The 17,862-nt window shown below is 52.9% G+C and overlaps 7 protein-coding genes across 7 annotated transcripts; 3 read left to right on the forward strand and 4 right to left on the reverse strand.

The window, feature by feature from the left end:
* Window positions 1-118: 118 nt before the first annotated feature.
* Window positions 119-3,470, reverse strand: ADA1 (putative zinc finger protein; the record flags this gene model as incomplete). The annotated part of the gene is made up of 4 exons (XM_051445137.1): window positions 119-653; window positions 708-1,828; window positions 1,874-3,405; window positions 3,461-3,470. 4 exons carry the CDS (start codon window positions 3,468-3,470, stop codon window positions 119-121), a joined length of 3,198 nt encoding a protein of 1,065 aa, XP_051303234.1.
* Window positions 3,471-3,979: 509 nt separating this feature from the next.
* J4E86_004600 (uncharacterized protein) lies at window positions 3,980-5,286 on the forward strand (the record flags this gene model as incomplete). The annotated part of the gene is made up of 3 exons (XM_051445138.1): window positions 3,980-4,077; window positions 4,283-4,777; window positions 4,827-5,286. The coding sequence occupies 3 exons, from the start codon at window positions 3,980-3,982 to the stop codon at window positions 5,284-5,286; spliced, it is 1,053 nt and encodes a 350-aa protein (XP_051303235.1).
* A 554-nt stretch (window positions 5,287-5,840) lies between these two features.
* J4E86_004601 (uncharacterized protein) lies at window positions 5,841-7,834 on the forward strand (the record flags this gene model as incomplete). Its single annotated transcript, XM_051445139.1, has 2 exons — window positions 5,841-6,011; window positions 6,077-7,834. The coding sequence occupies 2 exons, from the start codon at window positions 5,841-5,843 to the stop codon at window positions 7,832-7,834; spliced, it is 1,929 nt and encodes a 642-aa protein (XP_051303236.1).
* A 621-nt stretch (window positions 7,835-8,455) lies between these two features.
* On the reverse strand, window positions 8,456-10,930 carry J4E86_004602 (uncharacterized protein; the record flags this gene model as incomplete). Its single annotated transcript, XM_051445140.1, has 3 exons — window positions 8,456-8,871; window positions 8,965-10,597; window positions 10,661-10,930. The coding sequence occupies 3 exons, from the start codon at window positions 10,928-10,930 to the stop codon at window positions 8,456-8,458; spliced, it is 2,319 nt and encodes a 772-aa protein (XP_051303237.1).
* Window positions 10,931-11,529: 599 nt separating this feature from the next.
* Window positions 11,530-12,729, reverse strand: J4E86_004603 (uncharacterized protein; the record flags this gene model as incomplete). Its single annotated transcript, XM_051445141.1, has 4 exons — window positions 11,530-12,135; window positions 12,187-12,544; window positions 12,595-12,620; window positions 12,667-12,729. 4 exons carry the CDS (start codon window positions 12,727-12,729, stop codon window positions 11,530-11,532), a joined length of 1,053 nt encoding a protein of 350 aa, XP_051303238.1.
* An 873-nt stretch (window positions 12,730-13,602) lies between these two features.
* On the reverse strand, window positions 13,603-15,391 carry PAB1_1 (Protein phosphatase PP2A regulatory subunit B; the record flags this gene model as incomplete). Its single annotated transcript, XM_051445142.1, has 6 exons — window positions 13,603-13,626; window positions 13,675-14,270; window positions 14,320-14,971; window positions 15,025-15,122; window positions 15,199-15,239; window positions 15,348-15,391. The coding sequence occupies 6 exons, from the start codon at window positions 15,389-15,391 to the stop codon at window positions 13,603-13,605; spliced, it is 1,455 nt and encodes a 484-aa protein (XP_051303239.1).
* A 531-nt stretch (window positions 15,392-15,922) lies between these two features.
* RPL3 (60S ribosomal protein L3) lies at window positions 15,923-17,259 on the forward strand (the record flags this gene model as incomplete). The annotated part of the gene is made up of 4 exons (XM_051445143.1): window positions 15,923-16,014; window positions 16,073-16,229; window positions 16,282-16,955; window positions 17,004-17,259. The coding sequence occupies 4 exons, from the start codon at window positions 15,923-15,925 to the stop codon at window positions 17,257-17,259; spliced, it is 1,179 nt and encodes a 392-aa protein (XP_051303240.1).
* Window positions 17,260-17,862: the final 603 nt, after the last annotated feature.

Raw genomic sequence — 17,862 nt, forward strand, 5'->3', positions numbered from 1 at the left:
GAGACTCTATCGAGCATCATAATGAAGAGAAGATTCCATCATAAACCAGACCATGTGTCATTCGTGATTCTAGTCCCATTGTTAAACATACAAAGTATCCAATAACCAGTGACGTGTTCTAATCCTCATCGTCTGTATCCCGTTCCTCCACAACACTCTCCTGGTCACCCGTACGGAACCTCAAACGCGAACTTGTCATATCACCATCCTCGGCCTGACTAGTCCTAGTGCTCCGTCTCCTGCTCCTGCTGCTGACAATACCGGGGAACAGTCTAGGCTCCCCATCCAATGTAATAGTGCTTGTTGAGCGCGTCAGTCCCTGATCCGGCTCTTCAGGCTCTGTCGGCTGAGCGACAGAAATCGTGCTAGGGTTGACAGTCATGCTAGAGCTGGCACCGTCCTTCGTACCTGAAGGTGAAGCTGGTTGGCCTTGCATACTACCCATGTCGGTCGTCGAGGCAGATGGCTTGAGCCGAGCGACTTGGGCTGGAGGTAGCTTGGAGAACACTTGGTTTCCACCCGCGGATGCATGGGTAGGAGAAGTGGGATGCGTTCCTTGGAGTGACTTTGGCGTCTGTGGCACTTCCGACTGCAAGTTAGAGCTGGTGAGATCATGATTACCAGCTTGCGCAGCGCGCGTGTAGCGGTCGATCCTATACGGTGTTAGTACTGCCATACGAAGATGTGGATGTCTGTTCGAAACCTACATAGCTAATTCGCCCATGAGCGTCTCGTGGCGGAACGCCTCACGAATACTGGGCACGTTGGATCTCGCCATGTCGTTGCCTGCAACGCCAGGGAGATGGTAGTTGCTACCCAACCACTTCTGCTTGACGACATGCTCAAAACCGCTCTGCTCGACAGAATGTTTGGCCAGCTCACACATATCCACAGCACTCAGTTTGTAGATCTGCGCTGCGACTGAGTATTCCTCGATAAGAGGCTCCTTTGTGAAGGCAAATTGTAGAGGGTCGTCTGTCGATAGCGAGACGTTGAGACCACGTCTAAAGTAGCTCAGGAAAGGGTTGCGTTCGTACGCCAGGAATAGTGCATTGTTGCTGAGAGGCGACATAGCGACACCAATTTGTTCAAGGTAGAAGATGTACTGCAGAAGAGGTACCTTACGGAGCAAAAGACCGTGACTGATGCTGTGACAGCACAGTACTGCGGCAGCCAAATGATCGGTGTCACCAGCCTCTCCGCAGTGAGGACGTAGGAGGAAAGTGTTGAAGCCGCGCTGCTTTCTCCATACGTTGAGTGATGAGATGTTGGCAAAAAGGTAGTACATCCAGTAGCTGTACGGCGGATTCTGCTTCGTAGCCCATTCATTCGGGAATGGGAACTTCCTGTACACGCGTCGCTCAACTTTACTCTCATCGTCGACGCTATCGAATCCAATGACCCTCTGCAGGAAAACGTGAAGCTTAGGATGGCTGGACGGATCTTTGGTGACCTCGAACAATGGTTGAAAAACGTTTACGATGACTTGCTGGAAGTTGTCCATGAGTCCGGTTGCCTTATAGACGTCGAACAGACGAGGTACTTGGATCAACCAGCGGACATTGGGCGAGAACAGCTTGTTGTCAATGACCCAAGCTGCCAGCTTATCCCACTCTTCAATGTCTCTACCATAGATGGAGATGCGCCATTCAACGAACTGGTACTTGCTCGCTTCAAGGTCAGAGATGACTTCCTTGGTAATTTCTGCTAGGTATCGGCCCTTGACAAAGTTGTCTGTCTTCAGAAAGATGGTTCGTAGGCGTGATTCACCGATCGGGTTATATTTCAAGTTGAACTTGTCGAATCGGTGGAACGAATCCGTGTGAGCCTAAAATATTAGCGTAGTATGGTAGTGCCAGATGTCTGTACTCACATGCATATCTAAGGTATCAATACTTAGATCGTACGCTGTCAAATTAATCGACTCGAAGACCTCCCTTAGCGTGAGGTGTTTGCCATCACGGAACAGGACCACTTCATCTGGAGACTTCTTCATCTTGGACTTGATGAAGCGCAGCAAATGCTTCTGGTTCATACATGCTGAGTGATGAACGTGGGTGTCGACCTTTCGGACGTTGTAGAAATCTCTGTGCGGCACTTTCTTGGTATCGGCCGTCTCTTGGTATTCATTCAACAAGTAGTAAAGATTGAATTTGCCTTCAAGATATTGAAGCCGACGGAAAGCAAAGCTCTTGCTCGGTCCGTCGGAGGATATATCAAGGATGGAATCGAGATCGATGTAGAATTCGCGTAATGTAGGGATTGATACGATGGGCGTGTCCAGCTCAGCGGACTTGGCGGTCTCGTACACTTGGTAGACACCGCTGCTGTCCAGGCGGAACGACATCTCTCCGGGACCCGGTACGGGAAGACAGTCCTCCAGATGGAAGTCCTCGCCAATGTTTGTTCCCATCTTGCGAGGTGGCTTGGCCGGTTCATTCGGCTCAAGGATGCCGCTGTTCTGCAAGCTGCTGCCGCCTGCGTTGCGACGCTGTTTGGAAGAGTCGTTCCATACTGGTTCAGGAGGGGTGGGGTAGATGCGCCAAGCTGGATCATCTTTTGGATTATCGAAGTTGCGCTGCAAAGACAAGCGGATGTACTTGTGACGTAAATCTAGCACTTTCTGGATATTCGTATAGATGGAGCTAAGCTCAGTGGTGATACTGGACTCGTTCATTGCGAAGCCTCCTGCTCCTGTGCCAACACCAATGCCTGCGCCCGCACCGTGGATGCCTTCTTCAGCCAGAAGCGGTTTTTCTTCGTGAGGGAGACCAGGGTGTTGCGCGTGAGATCGGGCTTGTTGATCGGCTTGGAGAAAGGCGTCGCCTTCGTTGCCGGTACCTGCAGTGTTGGCTCCGTGTTGAGTCATGTGTCGGCGCGGATCCTGTGACTGCTCTGTGTGTGACAACCCGATGGGCAGGTTGGACCGATGCCCTTGATTCGCGAGCGTGACATTGCTCTTCCTAGAGCGAATGCTTTCTGCCTTGCCATGGAGGTCTACACCGTCTGTGCCGCCAAAGTTGACGGGGAATGTCTTTGCGCGCATGGCAGGGCTGTATGTCTCTCCCGCCTGTGAGCCTCCATACTGTGCCTCTAGCTGATGACGCTGGTAGAACTGTTTGGCTTCTGTGTGGCTCATCTGCTTCTCCGCAGTATAATCGTAGAAGGCGGTCCGTCGCTGCTTGTCGCGGGGCAGCATGCCATTGTCGTCCTCTTCCTCGTCGCTGGTACCAGCATTCTCCTGTGCGGTTGCAGTCGCACCGTTGTCTAGTCGTGTGCGCCCGCTACCGCCAGCTTCAGTTTCGGAGAAGTCATGGCTCAGCTCTTCCTCTTCCGACGAGGGTATCTGGTCGTCGTGGGCAGGACCAAAGTCGGGCGACGCGTCCGCATCAGCAGAAAAGGCTCCTATTCCTCAGATCAGTCTCCGCTTGTATTTGTATAGAGGAATGGATTGCGCTACCTTTCAGCATGGTGCTATGGAGAGATGGTAGTTGTGGTTGCTAGAGCGAACACAAACTTTAAGACGAGCCTCACCAGGAACGCGCCTCGGAGGCGGCCGGCCTGTCGCCTGACCCCGTGCCATTTTGTGAATTATGGATTCGATGACTCTATGGCATACTTATCCTGGATACCCTTCCAGCAGGAGTACGTAACCATAGCGAGCAAGATTTCGAGGCTACAAGCAATCATGTTTCATTCGGGCAAGTTACCAGGCTAGCCCCTCCATCCTCGGCTTGTGATGTTATCGGCAGGGTCAAGGGACCTTTTCCGAGAGTCATTCGGACCACCAAAGACATTCACTTGCATGTGAGGCGCGCTGTATGCACTCTGATGTTCCAATCCGTTTGTCAAAATATTCTCATGAACTGAAGTGGGCGAATAGTCGAAATCATTCCCTCACAGGGCACAGGATTGCCCCTCATGAATACCCCACAAAGTCACCAATCAACCTGGCCTAGGATTGATATCTTGGCGAAGGATGTCCGACGTTGAATGCAACGACCTGTACTATGCGGGAGAGGAATCGGCAAATAGTTACATTCTTACTGTCCAGAATGTGCAATACGTCACCAAGAAGTGCAATACATGTCGAGAGCGTCCAGGGCTTGAGAACGCCGCTCACGTGCTAGGAGCTTAGCGCGGATCAATGATCCATGCCCAAAAATTTACGGTATTCCGACTTTTAGCAACGCATCCACATTTGCCAACTTCACCCATACCGCCACAATGTAAGAATCGCCTCGTCTGCAATTGGAATCGTGATACTGATATGCCAATGCAGGTTTCTCCTCCGCCGCACTGCCGTTCGCGCCATCACCGCGTCGCCTTCCAAGGCGTTCCTTGCGAAGCCGCGATCCATCAACACCATAACCCCCTCGGCTTTCCGTCTGAGGCAACAGCAATGGTCAATCTCGTCCTTCCAGCGACGATTCGCTAGCGACGATGCCACCAAGGGGGACGAGAACTTTGCGCAGACAGCGGCTGAGGCACCTGTCGAAGAGAACCTGACGCCGGCGCAGCAGGAGGTGCAGGCCGAGCCTACCGACGCCTCTGCTACTGTTGGCGTGGATGCATTGGAGGCTGCCGCTGAGACCGCAGACAATGCTCAGAGGTCATCAAAGCCCAGGACCCCAAGGAACACCACGCCGAACAACATGCTGTACATTGGCAACCTGTACTACGAGGTTTCCGCAGAGCAGCTGAAGCGTGTCTTCTCCAAGTTCGGTGAGCTTGAGAGCACCAAGATTGTCTACGACAACCGGGGTTTGAGCAGAGGGTATGTTAGATGGCCCAGTCTCGGAAAACAAACACTAACCTTCGTGCAGTTTCGGATACGTCGAATTCAAGAATGTCGCAGACGCCCAAGCTGCCATTGACAACCTCGACATGCAGGTCTTCGAAGGCCGCAACCTCGTTGTCCAATTCCACGCGCCTAAGCCCAACTCCAGGACCCGCAGCGGCACCTCTGGCAACTTTGAGCAAAACCCTCCCTCCAAGACCCTCTTCATCGGCAACATGTCGTTCGAGATGTCTGACAAGGACCTCAACGACCTCTTCCGTGACATTCGCAACGTCATGGATGTCCGTGTCGCCATTGACAGGAGGACTGGTCAGCCCAGAGGCTTTGCTCACGCAGACTTCATCGATGTCGCTAGCGCCACCAAGGCCAGGGAAGTCCTGAAGGAGAAGACCATCTACGGCAGGCAACTCCGCGTCGACTTCAGCAAGTCTGGCACACAAAACCAGCGCGACAACAAGCGCTCGGATTCTACCCAGGAGGATTAAGCGATGATGATGAAAGGAGGCCAGGGACTGTGATTACATGCAACGGGACGGCCGCCCCACGCTTCTACAACGAATGATGTATGGAGGAAATGGTCGACGTATCTGTACGACTGCATGACTGGGACGTGTGTCCAGTTGGCTGCATGCTGTGTTGATAGATGGGTCTTGTGTATCATAGTGGAAGAGCGTCCGGCGTTGTTATATTCCCCTCTTCTTTTGTTCAAGGTATTGGGTCTAGGTCTAGAATAGCAAATCGATCTAATGGAACTCTTGCAATGTACAAAACTCATCAGTATCGTAGTGCGTGCTGTACGTCAAAGTTTAGTGATGTGCTGCCGCCGAGCTCTACTGAACAAGCTCGGATTCACTCGCTCTGTGTGGCGGTTATTTGCGACCTCGGCCGCCCCGCGTAGCTTCTCCACATGCTGATCAATTAGACCGGCCGACGCGCATCTGGCACCCGCTCGCCGCCCGACCTGTACATACACCTCCTCCTCGCTGTCAACCGCGTCATACTCGCTGCTTCACCCTTACTTAATCTTTTACCTTTCGTCATGTCTTTTCTTGGCGGCGCAGAATGCTCGACGGGCGCAAACCCGCTCAGCCAGTTCACCAAACATGTGCAGGATGACAAGTCGCTACAGAGAGACCGCCTGGTCGGGCGGGGGCCCGGAGGAATGCAGGAGGGCATGCGAAGCCAGCAGATGGGCGGCCCTTCAGATGGCGTAAGTCGGGAACAGGAGTACGAGGGCGAACAAATAGGAATCATGGCTAACTGTGCGATTCATAGATGATGAACGAGTTCATGAACCAGAATGTACAACTCCCACAAGGGCCCGGTCCCGCGTCTCCATTCGCTATGGAGCAAATGCGACGCGAGTTGGAACGGACACAGCACAGCGGATCACCAGCGTGGGCAGCAGAGTTCGATCCAGGCATGCAGGCGCCACAGATGGGAGGGCCAGCCATGCAAGAAAGACCAGCCGGATTCAACCCTGCCGAATTCGCAAAGTTCCAGCAGATGAACCCGAACGCGCGGACAGCGAGCCCGACTACCGCTTCTCAGCCTTCGATGACGGGATACCAGCGGCCCATGTACGGAATGGGCATGGGCATGGGCGGCATGGGAATGGGAATGGGCGGTATGGGCATGCAGCAGCCATACGCACCACAAAACTTCCAGCAGCCCATGCAGAACTCTGGCAAAGGCAAGGAGCGCATGGTAGAACTCGACGATCAGGATTGGGAGGCCCAGTTCGCACAACTCGAACAGACAGACCAGCAGGACCTGAGCGCTCTTGACGCCGAGGCGAACAAGGCCATGGAGGCAGAGCTGAACGAAATGGACAGGTCAGTAGAGAAAGATGCCGTTGATTTCGACGATTTCGAGTCCATTTGGAAGGGTATCCAAGCTGAGACTGAATACGCTAGGCAACTTGCCAACGAGGAGAACTTCGTCGAAGGACACATGGGCGACATGGATCAATGGGAAGGCTTCGATGGGCTCAACACACACTCGGTCCGCGATCCAGCCATGGGCGACTACCTATTCGAACAAGAGAATCTCTTCAAGAACGTCACGAATCCGTTTGAAGAAGGTGTCAAGATAATGGAAGATGGTGGAAACCTCTCACTGGCGGCCCTAGCATTTGAGGCAGCTGTTCAGAAAGACCCGAATCACATTGCAGCTTGGGTAAGGTTGGGAGAGTCGCAAGCGCAGAACGAGAAGGAAACACCAGCTATAAGAGCGTTGGAACATGCCCTGAAGCAGGACCCGTCGAATCTGGAGGCGCTCATGGGTCTGGCTGTATCATACACCAACGAAGGCTATGAGAGCACCGCATACCGGACACTGGAACGCTGGCTGGCCACCAAATACCCATCACTGATCAAAGAGCCACTCTCTTCAGACGCCGAGATGGGCTTCACAGACCGCCACGTACTCCACGAGAAAGTCACCAACCTCTTCATCCAAGCAGCACAACTCTCACCAACGGGCGAGCAAATGGATCCCGACGTACAAGTAGGCCTAGGTGTACTCTTCTACGGCGTAGAAGAATACGACAAAGCCGTCGACTGTTTCGGCGCCGCCCTCGCATCGACCGAATCCGGCGTCTCAAACTCCTCATCACAAGTCCACCTCCTCTGGAACCGTCTCGGCGCCACCCTCGCAAACTCCGGCCGCAGCGAAGAAGCCATCGACGCTTACTCGCGCGCCCTCGCTCTCCGTCCAAACTTTGTCCGCGCACGCTACAACCTCGGCGTGTCGTGTATCAACATCGGCTGCTACACAGAAGCCGCACAGCACTTGCTCGGTGCGCTAGCCATGCACAAGGTCGTCGAGCGCGAAGGCAAGGAGAAGGCTAGAGAAGTCGTTGGCGAGGGTGTTTCGGACAGCCAACTAGACAACATGATCCACCAGAACCAAAGCACAAACTTGTACGATACCTTACGGAGAGTGTTTGGCCAGATGGGCCGTAGGGATCTCTCCGATATCGTGGGTCCCGGTATGGATGTTGAGCGTTTTCGAGGCGAGTTTGAGTTTTGAGCAACGGGAGGATAGTGGAGTTGGTATCACGGAGAAAGTGGAAGTTGAACGTCATGATGATGAGAGTTACGATGATTGGCTTTTGCAGCGGAAAGTCAAGACGCCGCGCAAAGATGAATGGGACGAAGGTGAATTGGGCGATAGCTGTTGCTTTGGCACACGCACCGTGGAGATGGGCATGGATTGCGTCTGGAAACTGCATGGAGGCATTTAGATCATGGGGAATGCATAGCCAATCGCTACGATGTAGATATCATGTTGTCTTCCACTAGCTCGCATGAGCACAACGATATATCCCTAGTTGCATGCTATCATCTTTTGCCTACGCTCTTAAAGAGTACGAGTGATGCACAGCAAAGGTGATGTCATGGATCTGTGAACTCATAAATTGATGGTCGAACCATGAACTGTTCACCACCGTATTTATATCTATTACATAGGAAATATTTGCGTGCTCAAAGGCGTGACCTCTACTCGGCCTCGTCAAAAGAGAACACACTAAAATATATAGAAGACCCTAATCCACACAATCAGCACTCCGCGCTGTGCATTTTACCCTAGTTAATCCAATAGAAGACACCCCAACCCCAATTCGAAGCGAATCCTTCACTCATGCTCCATCTATTTGGCAAAGTGAAGGTCGTATCCGAGCCACTTCCTCGACTGAACTTGGGGAACAGTAAGGCCAGGGCTACCATACGTGAGCGGTGCGAAGAAGAGGAAGCACCAGAAGGCAGCGGCGAGGATGACACCCATAGCGATCCAGCTGCCCATCAGGCTAGAAGAGGCAACACGCTCGCGAACAGGCTTCGAGTGAGTGCGGCGGTGGCCCTTGACGGCGGCGGGCGTTTCAGGATCCTGAGGTTCAATGCAGAACACGAATTCCACCAGAGCACCAGTGACTAGACAAGACGCAAGATGCGCGGGAAGGTAGTGATGCAAGAAGAGCTGACGACCCATGATGTAGAAGGGGATGTAATGGGCAGCCCAGGTGAGGAAGAAGAATCCAGTGGAGTTGTAAAGACGGGAGCGAGTGCCTGCAGACATGAATGTTAGAACCTCCCCTTCAAATACAAATGCCAATACAGAAGCGAATAACCTGGGTTTTGTGTACGAGAGAGGTAACTTACGCTCATCGAGGGCATCCATGCCACGGCGGAGAGCCAGCTGGTCGGCACCAATGATACCGGCAAACACAGCAAGAAGCGAGGAAGCAAGCCACCATCCAATGGGGTTACCCAGGAAGTAGATCTGCTGGCGAGTGTCGTTGTGAGTCCAGAAAGACACACCGCGAAGGAGGAAAGGCCAGGAGATGGGCTGGGATGCATAAGGATGCGAGCTGGTCAAGGCATTGTTGTGGTAGAACATGGCGCGCTGCAGCTCAACCCACTTCCTGAGGAAGCCCAAGTGCTTGACCTGTTTCGGTTCCTTCTTGTTGCGCTCATCTTCAACAGGAAGCGAAGGAATGTCATCGACATACCAGACATTGCTGGACTGCTGGACTGCCTTGTTACCGTTGATTTCAGCCTGCTTGTAGGCCCAATCTGGCAGAGGCTTGGTGTGGGTCCACATGGCGACCTTGGTTGGCACGTGAACAAGCTTGAAGTGAGTAGACATGGTCTTGAAATCGCCCTTGCCCTTGTCGACCTTGAGCTCAAAGAGAGTGTCGTTGTAGCGTGCACCGGTTGCTTCGTCCTTGCTCACAGTGGTGAACTCCTGGTTGGTGGGATAGTAAGGAGAAGCAACATCGTGTGTGAGAAGAACGGTGTCCGTGATCAAATGGCGAAGACGAATGACATCGCCGACCTTAACGCGTTGACCGATCTCACTGTCTAGGGGTTTTGAAGGAAGGACCTGCCAGTGGTTGTTGGTGTCGTTGTGGGGGTATCCAGTAACCTGCTGTCCCTGGGAAGAAACACGTCCATCATCGTAACGCAGAGGGTAGCGGTCAGGGTGGCTGTGAAGGTAGACTTTGGTCTCCTTGTGACGGATGGTGATGGAATCATAGTAGTTAATACCGACGGATTGAAGGCTCATGACATTGTCGCTCAGAGTCTCCTGGAACTCTGGGGTCATGAAGTCGTCACCAGGGCCGGACCGTGTGAGGATGGAGAAGTGGACCTGGAACCAGAAAAGGTAGAGAAAGAATGGAACGATGACCAAGCCGACAGCGCGAGCAGCAAAGTGCTTGCCAAATTCGGCCAAAGTCAAGGCACCCTGTCGTCGGTTGACGTCCATCAAGTCCCAGAGGTCAATCATGACCGGTACACCAATGGAGAAGAAGGTGAAGACACCGACGTACTTGATGGAGATAACGCAGCTCAGACTGATACCAGTCAGAAGGAGCCACTTCCACCATTTCCGCCCGAAAGCATTGTGACGCTCCTTGTAGAAGCGGATGTAGGATAGCACGGAGAGCGCCATGAAGAAGATAAGCGAAGCATCGAGAAGGATCAGGCGCGTCTGGCCAATGTGGGCGTTGTCAAAGAGCATAAGACCGGCTGCCGTGATGCAGGCGGGTAGCGAGTAGCCAGACTCCCACATGATCATGAAAACGATGGGAACGGTAAGAGCACCGAGCGAGGCGGGCATGGCGCGGTATGCGACATACGGGACCTTGTTCGTAATGTAGGAATCGCCGATGTTCTCGAACAGGAAGTCGCCCTTGTATCCGACGAGCCAGCCAGCGAAGGCAAAGAGGAGCTTTCCGAGGGGAGGATGGACATCGAAGAAGTAGGTTCGTTGCAGGTAGTAGGAAGCGAACTATGTGCGATTAGCGATCTGGACGTGCATCGTGTCTCTTTCTGTCTTCCATGATATACACACCTTTCCAAAGTGCACCTCATCGAAAACAACCTGATCAGGATGTCTGATGCCCCAGAACCGCGTAACGAATGCCAGAACGGTCATTACAGCGATAGCGAGCTTGTAGTCCCATTCTCCGCCCTGCTGGACCGGCTTGTATGGCTTGGCCTTCTCGACGACATTGGCGACTTTCTCCTGGACTTTCTCGGCGAGGGCTTCCGGGTTCGGTGAGGTTCCTCGCTTCTTGTCCTTGCCTGCGCGCTGGCGGACGCTACCAGCTGGTGAAGACATGGTGGGCTATAGCTCGATGAAGCTACCTGTAGACTCTGATGTTAGCTTCCAATGCCGCGACGCGTTGAGGGCTGCGAGAATGCGCCTACCTCCCATAAACAAAGAAACGAATTTGATGGAATTGGAAAGAGAGTTGGAGTTCCGCTCTGAGAACACGACACCTAATCGCGAGTTCAGGGTCCGGAGGAGCCAATCCCTAATGGGCTCTCTCGCTTGCACTTGGCCCCTGCATTAGCGGTCATTGGTCCACCATCATCGCAGCCCCCCAGCGAGGGGTAACAGAAGTCTGGTCAAGTATATTCGTCTATGTGCTCTTGGCATTGGCATCTCCATGATCTTCGCATGCTCTACATGTTCCCGAGATACCACCGGAGCCTATCTCCTTGCAACCTTGCAACCCTGCCAGCAAGCAGTACAAAGTCATATGCGCACCTCTGACAAGGAAGAAACTGAGCGGGTCTAAAGACTACATTACGATCATCGAGGCGAATTAGGAGATCTAGCGTTTATGTAGGCTCTAGGGTGTTCAGTTCGCCCCCTCATTGAGGTGTTCGCCTCGAGGCGTCCTAGAAAGCGGATCGAGTGGTAACACTCTGGAATCATTGGCCCTTCTTTCCCTTTTCGGCTTCCAACTTCTTCTGCTGCGGGATGCGATATGATGTTTCCCACCCATACAGAGCGCCCGCACCAAACACCATGGCAGCGCCGACTTTCATCAATCCAGTCATCTGGTTTCCGAATATCCAGATACTGAGCAAGAAGCTTACCAGCTTTCTGATGTTCAGCACGATCGTAACAGTAACGGCGGAAGTGTTGGCGCTGAGCATATTGACGCCGGTGATGCAGAGTAGTTGTGTAAGGGCATTGGCAGTAAGATAGATAACATGCTGTGATGTCGAGGCCAAGATACTGTTGACGATTGGCGGGAGATTTTCTGCGATTTTCGGTGGGACCTCGAATGATTGCGAGGCCTGCAGGCGCTTGAATTGTTGCGTCAAGACCGGTGCAAATCCTGCAAAGAACGGGATAGACAGCAAGTGGGAGTAAAAGAGGTTGGCCTGCCAGTCCTTGCCATGTTCACTATAGACGTCCTCGACATAGGCGCCCATCCATGCGGAGAGTAGTTGTGCGATGAGCAGGATAAGAAGACCAGCTTGTAGAGAGGAATTCGACTCATCGGAGCTCGAAGCATCCATGTTCTTGCCCTAGTTCCGTGGTCAGCGTCTATAGATAAGTCGTTGATCGCTCTACTGTACCTTTGACTGTGCATCTGCCCATGCTGACACCATGACACCTAGCGTCAGGATCGCAACGGAGAAGACCTGGAGAGGTGTGTATCTCTTGCCACGGAACCAGCCAGCCGCCATAGTAGTCACACTACCAAAGCTTCTGAGGATGATGTGAACAGGGACTGAGATGTTGAATGCGAAAGCCCAGTTGTTCAGCATGTTGACCGTGAAGAACAACGCAGCGCTGACACACCATTTGCGAAATGGTACGGGCGAACTCCGCATGAAGTAACGACCGTTTGGATCGAACTGGTAGTGCAATGTCGAGAGACATGTAAACACGAATTGGAAGAGCGTAATGAGTAGGCCACTGTCAGGCTCTTGCCTGGGCTGTGTCAGATCTCGTGCTGTTACTAGGGACTACACGTTGTTTACTTTACTATTGCTTCCAGACAATACACCTTTCAGACTTTAGTAATGGCATCATAACAGTTGTGGATTTCTTACATTTGCGCAACACCCTCCGAAGATGAGCGAAAAGCTGCTGATAACGGGCGCAAGAGCGGCCATGATAGCAGTCGCGTGGCGTGAGGAGTGGCACAGATTACCTAGGCAATTGTTCGGGAATTCGGCCGTGTACACTTTTCGAAGCGAAAGTTGGTGGAGCTGTTGCTTGTCAGAAAGGTGACGTAGGTGAGCGTTAGATGACAGTAAGTTGGCAAGTGCAGAATCGCATAGCGCATTCCGCGAAAACCATCTTCCATCGCACAGGTAACATACAGAAAACGCTCAAGTGAGTACGATTGTACATAAACCTTTATGTACTAATCATGGCTTGTAGTATGGTGAGCGTTGAGAGAAATCTAGAGAAATGAAACGCAACGTGGAAGTCTGGGATGTCATGAGCCTCACGGCGGGCGCTAACGGGATCAACCTAGGTACTGCCGAATCAAGCAAACTTCTAGAACAGAGCCTCGTTAGGTATCTTTGCGTACAATTTACGAAAGATGTTAACAATTTTGAGCATATGGGTGCTTCACGTCCATCACGACAATGCAAAGCACATACAAAGTTGTCATGTGCTTGTCGCAGTCTTTTAGCATCTGCGATATGTCCTGCGCTGTTTCACGCAGAGGTGGGACCAAGACTTGTTGATGAGAGTTTCTTTTGTTCTTTCTCTGCACCACTCAGAGTCATTATAGTGGTGTTGCAATCTACACTGCTCTGCGGCTACCCGATCGTTAAACCACATTGCGTCGTTCCTCATCTGCATTCCCACGCCGATTCGCCAAGAATGCTCCTGTTCTATCATCCTAGCGCCGCCTGGCAGGCTGCTGCCAACATTGAAAGGAAGATGGAAGAGTAAAGATGACCAGAAACCCAACAAGCTGATGCTCCTGTTTACATGTATCCTGTGGCGATGTTCGCGAACCAAGACTACCCCTACAATGCGGAGAAGACGAAAAGCTGTAGGATGTTAGATTTTGGTCATGTGAAGAGAACAAGCCTGCTTACGTTGTTTGTTGCTGCTATAGCGATGCTGTCTTCGAATGGATGCCAGCTCATGTGTAGGATCTTCTTGTTGAAGTCGATCTGATCTGCGTCCGTCTCCTTCCTCATGCGTTGGCCCTGTCCAACTGCACCAGCAGCAGGGCTGCCGGCCCTCGAGCCACCTTTCTTACTTGTGTTGCTGCCTGTCGGGCTTGTCGACGAGTTCATGGGTGTTGGGATTCCAACCTTCTTCGCCTTGAATGCAGACTTGTCGGCCTGCAAAACTACCTCGGTGTCTTTGTCGTTATCGGATGGGTATATCATGAAGTTGTTGTTGTAGCTACCAGTCATGACATTCTTCGCATCCCCAGAGAAAACAACCTCGAACTTGTCGAAAATGCTGTCGTTTTCGTAGGTGTCGCAGAGCCTCGGTCGGAGATGTTCATGGATTGGGATGGTCTTGACCGGAGTCTTTTCCATGTTTACGTCCCAGATCTTGACAGTCAGGTAGTCGCGTGACAGAATGTATCTTCCGTCGTGTGAAAACCGGACGTCGGAGATGGATGAGATGATCTCAGAGAAGAACGATCGCGAAGATGGATCTTCTTCTTGCTCAAATTCTGTAGAGCGAGGTTAGTATTAGCTGAGGCGGAAAGACGGACGGCTTACGCTTTGCATGCTGGTCGCATAGAGCACTCTCGCGCATGTCGGCCAGCTTGATGGTGCCCTTAGAGCTTGCGTACATGAACCAGTTGCAGCTGATAGGGTGGAACTCGGCAGCGGTGATGACCTCCGTCAGCTCCTCCATGTTGGCGGGCTTGATGTCGACGATGTTGAAGCTCTGGTCCTGGATGTTCAGGTTCCAGAGGTTGATTCGCAGATCATCGCTACTAATGAACGTCTCGCCATCGCTGTTGACTGATATGCTGTTGATGTGGTAGGCGTGTGCGTTGGCATACGTCTTTCGCGGTACTGCGGCGACAACTGTGTCGTGATGTGTGAGCCGTGGGAGCTTCAGATCGGTGGCGCTGCGGAACTGTGCATTCGGGTTCCTGACGGGACCACCTCCACCAGCAACCCCACCTCCAGGTGTCAACTCGTGTGACAGGTTGTTCTCCGCCACCACTTTCAGCGACTTTTCAAATACCTTCCATAGCTTGATTGTCTTGTCGTTTGTGGAAAGCAGATAGTGTGAAGCGTTTTGCCGGCGGCACCACTTGATCTTGTTGATCTTCTCTTCGATCTCGAGAGATTTCAGGTAATCGAATTCAGGCTCGTGCGATTGGAACTCGGTGTGGAACTTGTATTCGCAGGTTTTTTTCTGCATCTTGTCAGTCTTGAACCAGCGCGAGGTCATAGTAGAGAAGGGCATACCGTCTCGTTCCTCTCGAACAAAACCACACGACCGCCCTTGTCACCGGTTGCAAGGTAGTTGCCCGTCTGGTCGAACTCGACGGTTGAGATGATGTCGGCTGCGCTCGCTGTCAGCAATTGCATGCAGGTATTAATGAATGTACAGAGAGCGCAACGGTAAGAAACGGTACGTACCTTCGGTTATGTCTTCAACATCGCCTTTGTCGCCGAAGCACCTGCTCCAGTCAGTGGCGTTTCCAGTGCGATTTGAGCTAGTGGCGAGCACAGCAGCAACCGAGCTGAGCTGAGGGGCCTAAAGGAGATGTGTAGCATGCGGTACGTACTGGGTGAATTTCCACGTCGTGGGATTGCCTTCGGCTTCTACCATGATTCTGGACAAGGATTGCGGGACACCAGCGGCGTGCGGTCAAGGGTAGCGAGTGCTCTGTCGTGTTCGTACGCAATGTACTATGGGTGTTCAGTGTGCGAGCTGTTGAGCTTGTCGTGGGGCCCGGGTGAGGTAGCGCCGCCAAGGTCGAGGGTGGTGGGTGAGTGAGTGCTGGGAATGATGTAGTGGGAGCGGTGTCTGCTGGCCGTGGCCGATGGCGGGGTTGGCGGTTGGGCGGGCTGATCGTTGAAGCTCCGGCGGAATCGAGTCGGCGGCGGAATGACGAGGGCGGGCGACGACGTAGGGGGCAACAGCGCACGTTACAGAGATCAAGTGTGTTGTTGCTACCTTCACTGCCTCTAACGTGGGGCAACTGCGATCCGTGGACGTGTCTTGGCAAGCAAGGTCGGAAGGCGCGCTAACTTGTACTAGCGCCGTCCGCTCGCACTTTCCTCCGTCAACCTCAATATTCAAGAGGACTTTTCCTTGACGACTCCTCCAACTCCTCCAACTAACCACAGGAATCGAACCATGTCACACAGGAAGTTCGAAGCCCCCCGCCACGGGTCTCTGGCATTCTTGCCGCGAAAGCGCGCCGCCCGTCACCGGGGTAAGGTGAAGAGGTAAATTCCCATGTCACCACCGCCCACTGTCGGACAGCCTGCTCACTGCAATTGCCAGCTTCCCTAAGGATGACCCCAAGAAGCCCGTCCACCTGACGGCCGCCATGGGCTACAAGGCCGGTATGACCACAATCGTCCGCGATCTCGACCGACCAGGTGCCAAGCTGCACAAGAAGGAGATTGTCGAGGCCTGCACCGTCATCGAGACTCCTCCCGTACGCACAGCCAATTCCGAGCAATTTTGGCGCACTACTAACACGGCCGCAGATGATCGCTGTCGGTCTTGTCGGCTACATCGAGACTCCCCGTGGTCTCCGCTCGCTCACCACCGTCTGGGCTGAGCACTTGAGCGACGAGGTCAAGCGCCGCTTCTACCGCAACTGGTACAAGAGCAAGAAGAAGGCCTTCACCAAGTACGCCAAGAAGCACTCCGAGGAGAACGGCCAGTCTATCACCAAGGAGCTCGAGCGCATGAAGAAGTACTGCACCGTCATCCGCGTTCTCGCCCACACCCAGATCCACAAGACCCCGCTCAAGCAGAAGAAGGCCCATCTCATGGAGATCCAGGTCAACGGTGGCAGCATCGCCGACAAGGTCTCGTACGCCCACGGTCTGTTCGAGAAGCCCATCGAGATCGGCTCCATCTTCGAGGACAACGAGATGATCGACGTTATCGCCGTCACCAAGGGTCACGGATACAACGGTGTCACCTCCCGATGGGGCACCAAGAAGCTCCCGCGTAAGACACACAAGGGTCTCCGTAAGGTCGCCTGTATCGGTGCCTGGCACCCGGCCCACGTCCAATGGACTGTTGCCCGTGCTGGTCAGATGGGTTACCACCACCGTACCTCTGTCAACCACAAGATCTACCGTCTCGGCAAGGGCGAGGATGAGGGTAACGCCTCCACCGAGTTCGACGTCTCCAAGAAGCGCATCACACCGTAAGTCATATGTCACACTGGCCGGTAATCACTACTAACACAAATCAGAATGGGTGGCTTCGTCCGCTACGGTGAGGTTAAGAACGACTTCCTCCTCCTCAAGGGTAACTGCCCAGGTGTCAAGAAGCGCGTCATGACCCTGCGCAAGTCCATGTTCACCCACACCAGCAGGAGGGCGCTGGAGAAGGTCGAGCTCAAGTGGATCGACACCTCTTCCAAGTTCGGTCACGGTGCTTACCAGACACCGGCGGAGAAGAGGCAATATGAGGGTGTCCTCAAGAAGGACCTCCAGACTTCGTCCTAGAAGTCTCGAGATGGTGCTACGGAGTGCATGCTTTCTTCTCACGGGCTTGGGCGCAGAGGATAGGTTTACTATATGGATGCCAGTCATGAGCGATTGAACAAAAATTCAACGATTCCCCAATTCAAATATGTGTTATCAATGTGTGATGCGTGAAAACCGTCTCTCCCAGTGGCGCTCGCTGGTCAACCTCGGAAAAACCTAAACAGGTCCGCAGTCTACATCAACATGAAAACTTGCAAAGTGGGAGATCTAACGCTGATGTAGGCTCCAGACCTGCTCAGCATTTCACCTGTATAAGGTGGGAATTTGACCATGGTGTGTGTCCGTGCGCGACTTGCGTGAGAGAACCGAGAATGCAGAAAAGACAGCGTGGGATGTCACCCGTGCAAACAGACATTGGTGTAATAGTTGAAGTTTAGATATTCTCCACGGCAATGTAGGCTTTTAAGAGGTAAATGTTTAATGTTTTTCCTTTGTACGAGTTGATTTAATAAAGCTAACATAATGTCGATTTGCAAGCGTCATCCCATGTACTTGTAACGAGGATTTGAGAAGGTTGTATGAACATGCGCAATTCAGACGTTGATGCGGCTGACAAAAAGG

The sequence above is a fragment of the Alternaria arbusti genome, assembly GCF_024043155.1.
Source record: "Alternaria arbusti strain BMP 1465 chromosome Unknown scaffold_5, whole genome shotgun sequence".
Classification (NCBI taxonomy): domain Eukaryota; kingdom Fungi; phylum Ascomycota; class Dothideomycetes; order Pleosporales; family Pleosporaceae; genus Alternaria; species Alternaria arbusti.